At 40.1% G+C, this 3998-nt stretch overlaps 1 protein-coding gene across 1 annotated transcript in view; it reads right to left on the bottom strand.

Annotated features, from left to right (window-relative positions):
• Positions 1-3174, bottom strand: part of LOC107698482 (Krueppel-like factor 6) — a 5737-nt gene extending 2563 nt beyond the window's left edge. Inside the window, exons 1-2 of the mRNA XM_016499497.1 lie at positions 2917-3174; positions 2158-2629 (exon numbers count right to left, since the gene is read on the bottom strand). Coding sequence (XP_016354983.1) covers positions 2158-2629; positions 2917-3018 — 574 coding nt within the window. The 5' untranslated portion in view covers positions 3019-3174. The remainder of the gene's footprint in view (positions 1-2157; positions 2630-2916) is intronic.
• Between the last annotated feature and the right edge of the window lie 824 nt (positions 3175-3998).

Genomic DNA, 3998 nt, shown 5'->3' with positions numbered 1-3998 from the left:
CAATGCTGAAAAAGCATTTTCAGTGACAATGTTTGGATTTGAAATCAAAATAATGGATAAATGTTGTGTTTGTGGTAAACAGCAACGGATCAGTAGCAGACTCCTGTGTGAAAGCTGCTTCTCCTCTCACAAGAGTCACCTAAGAGGAGAATTTTAAAAATGAAATTCAGGCCCCAAATAAATGTCTAAAAATCCTGATTGGAGTATCACTATAAATAGTTATAAATGATAAAAAAGATCATAAAATGATTTAAAAGAAGGCTTTAAAAGATCGGTATTGGTGATTGGTATCGGCAGATACTGCTTTCTGTGATCGGCGATCGGCCTCAAAAATCCTGATCGGAGCACCCCTACTTTAGCGCTTCCGCTCCTTCCGGTCGTGCGTATGTGGGGTAAAGCAGTGCTGTTTTATCATACTAGATACGTTTGAAAGTTCTGTTATAATGCTACTCTGTGTGGTCGTCACCTGTCTAATAAAACGCACAACATATTAAAGCGTCTTTGGTGTTTCCATGTTTTCTACAAAACAAAACCGGAAATCGAGGGGTTATGACGTCATTAGCAGGCGACACAATGACACTATAGACACGGTCCGTGTCACTAGTTAAAATGACTTATTTCTCTGGATTTAAACATTCTTCGAAACATGTGGGATAATGTAAGAACACAAGTCAGCAAAATATATAACACTGTTCTAGTGGTTTTTGGATATTTTAATAAAAAAATCTTACATATTGTACCTTTAATAAAAAAGCTATTTGTTAACATGCATATCATGTGACCGTTAACTGATATCAGAGGACCAGGAACATGCAAATGTGTTGTTAAATTATTGAAATATTAATCTCAGGGAATTCTTCAAGTAAGTATTTTAGGTCAAAGGGGTTTGTTTAACTGACAAAAACGTTTGAGAATCCCTGGTGTCGGATTTTTGGGGGATTTAATTCTGTAGGTTTTTGAAACTTCGAATTTAGAAGACATCTAAAAGGCAACATGAAAGCATACTAGTGAGAAAGAGAGATCAAGCTTGGGTCACTCGGTACATAATCGCCACGTGCAACATGTTAGAGCACGTTCAAACCCGCAAGCCCACGTCTCCATGGTGTTCTCTGCTGTGATCTGGGTTCCTTTATGATCTTTATTAGTTCTTAGTAGAGTTTGCAAACATTCTTTAGATTGCATGCAAGATGAAGAGTGTGGGAACAGTTAGTAATCTATGTTCCTAGAGTGTATGACAGCAACATGAAGAATGAGCATTTCAGGAATGTAGGGAGTCACCAAACTGCATTTACACACACCCTTCAAACATTCGCCTCCAGAGGAGGAGGTCACACAGCCACCTCTGCATGCTAAATTTTCAAACAACAACAAGTGTGATGCAACAGCAGCGCTACATGGGAATGAATGCATACTGTGCATGCACTGAAACATGTAGATTTACGCATTTGGCAGACACTTTTAAGCAATTACACGGCATTTGAAGTACACACTTATTGAGTTCATGCATTCCATGTAAAGCCTGACATATGAAATAATAGTACAAAAAATAATTTTTTTATGGAAATGTTTACTGAACCTTCAGACAAAAAAAAACTTTCAGACTATATATATGTATATATTCTTGAGGCCCAAACTAAAAAAAAAAATGGTGCACAGAAACAACAGAAGGCATGTAGTAGATTGTGTACAGCAGGTTTTCATCAACGCTTTGATTATGTTGATCATTTAGAGGTCTTAAAATGTGCAAATTATATGATATATTAGGTATTATATATTATATTACGCATTAAAAATATGATACAGTAGGTTTATGGGGTCAAAAAAGCTAACATTTGAATAAAAACTATAATATTTGAATAGATAATACTAATAACACTGATGCACTGAAACTGTGAATAGGAAACATTTACATTTAGCCTACACATTAGGCAGACGCTTTTATCTGAAGCAACCTAAATTGCATTCAAAGCATGCTGTTATGATTTTGTGAAGGCTTTAAGAGTGGTTTTAAAAAATATGCTTTGTAAGGCAGCGTATTGAAGCGACTTTCAACGTGATCCAAATGGGAGAAGTTTTGTTTCCCAAAGCTGAGAACACTGTTGTGGCAACAGTAAATGAAAATACAGGTTGGACTATAGACGCACAGAAACTGCTTACCGGTGTGTGTGCGGTGATGTGCTTTCAGGTGAGAGCTCTTGGTGTACACCTTCCTGCAGCCGTTGAAGTAACAGCGATGAGCTCTCCTTCGTCCTTCAGATGACCCCTCACCTTTGATCTCATCCCCTCTCGCCCCTTCTGCATCTTCTTTACCCTCCATGAGAGGGAGTGAGGGCGGCGTCGGGGGGGTGTGTGCGATTACATGCTGCTGCTCAGATACGCTGTGATCCAGTGGGTGTGTGAGCACATCAGCAGATGCAGTGATCTTCTTACAGCTGCCGAATGGCAAATGGGAAGCCGTAGCGATCCCGTCCTGCTTGGGGATGGAAGCTCCCGGCAGGGACGAGTTCGGTTCAGTCCCACAGCAGCGTAGAAACTGATTCCAAAGATTGTCAGACTCGCATACTGATCTCAGATCAGCTGCAGAGACGTAAGGCTCATTCTGCAGATAGCGCTCAAGCTCCAGACAAGTCTATAAGAGAGAATCAAGGGCAATCAAACACCAACCAGAATACTTTGCATGTAGGAAAAATTCTAAGATGAAATTGAAAATTCTAAAATGAAATTCTGTCATTATTTCTTTCTTCTGTGGAACACCAAGTGTGAGGTTTAGCACAATATCAGTGATGCTCTTTTCTAAACGATTAAAGTAAATGGAAATGGACTCTGTTGTGCTCCAATAATGCCAAATATATATATATATATATATATATATATAGATCAAAGTATTTGATGAATAAAGCTGGTGGTTTATATTACCTGTTGCCAGTACTCCTCTAGAGATGGTAATGCGGACAGGTATCCCGTGTCAAGGACACTCTGTAGCTCCTGGAAAATACTACACATGGGAATAACATCCATATTCCTCCCACACGCCCAGATCTGTCAAACCCAGCTGGGAATCCTGGAGAAGGCGCTTTCCCGCTGTCTTCATGCGCGGAGGTAAAGGCAACAGTTTGTTTGTCTTTAGCGGACGCTCGGCTGCACAGAAGCGCTACAAACTTCCAATTTCAAAACAAGCGAAACGCATTGAGTGACGTCACCAGCGCACGAATCAGAAGCGACCGGCTAGTGCCCCGCCCACCGTCTCAACTCCACCCAATGGGTGAGTCCGTCTGCCGATCTGGTTGAGGATTGGTCATCGGTATGTCCCTCTGTGTGATGATTGGTGGGTTGTAGTTGGCGCTATTTCTGGGGAGGTATATAAACATACCCCCTTCTTTGCAAATGAGGAAGTTGTGGTACTTGTAAATATGTTTACGAGCATAGATGGCTGACTGTACTCTTCGGTCACTCTCTCTCTCTCTCTATATATATACAGTATAGCCTACAATGTAAAAAATAAATCTGTAAAATAACATAAAAAGTACTTGCAGCTCATTACAACAAGTATGACTTTGTTAGCATGCAACATAAAGTCTTCTGAAGTAGCCTATTAGCTTTGTGAGAGGAAGAGATATTCACAGATACCCACAAATGAGCTGGATAATTGAGACACTAATTCCAATGATTCTCGTTGAGTCTTGTGAACTGGATCAGTCTGATTCATGAACAAATCACTGAGACTAGGTGAAGTGGTTCCCTGAAAGGATATGACTCAATACAATTCAAATTTTAAAGGGGTCATATTATGCGATTTCAAGTTTTCCTTTCTCTTTGGAGTGTTACAAGCTGATTGTGCATAGATAAGATCCCTGAAGTTGCAAAGACTAAAGTCTCAAAACCAAAGAGATATTCTTTATCAAAGTTAAGACTCTGCCATGCCCCCCTAAACCGGCTCGTTCTAACACGCCCCCACATATCTAGGTCACTATGTGGGAATATTTGCATAATGCGGCCCA

The sequence above is a fragment of the Sinocyclocheilus anshuiensis genome, unplaced genomic scaffold (assembly GCF_001515605.1).
Source record: "Sinocyclocheilus anshuiensis isolate Anshui unplaced genomic scaffold, SAMN03320099.WGS_v1.1 scaffold1910, whole genome shotgun sequence".
NCBI classification, from domain to species: Eukaryota; Metazoa; Chordata; class Actinopteri; order Cypriniformes; family Cyprinidae; genus Sinocyclocheilus; species Sinocyclocheilus anshuiensis.
Note: the sequence above shows the minus strand (reverse complement) of the source record. Positions and strands in the feature narration are given on the sequence as shown.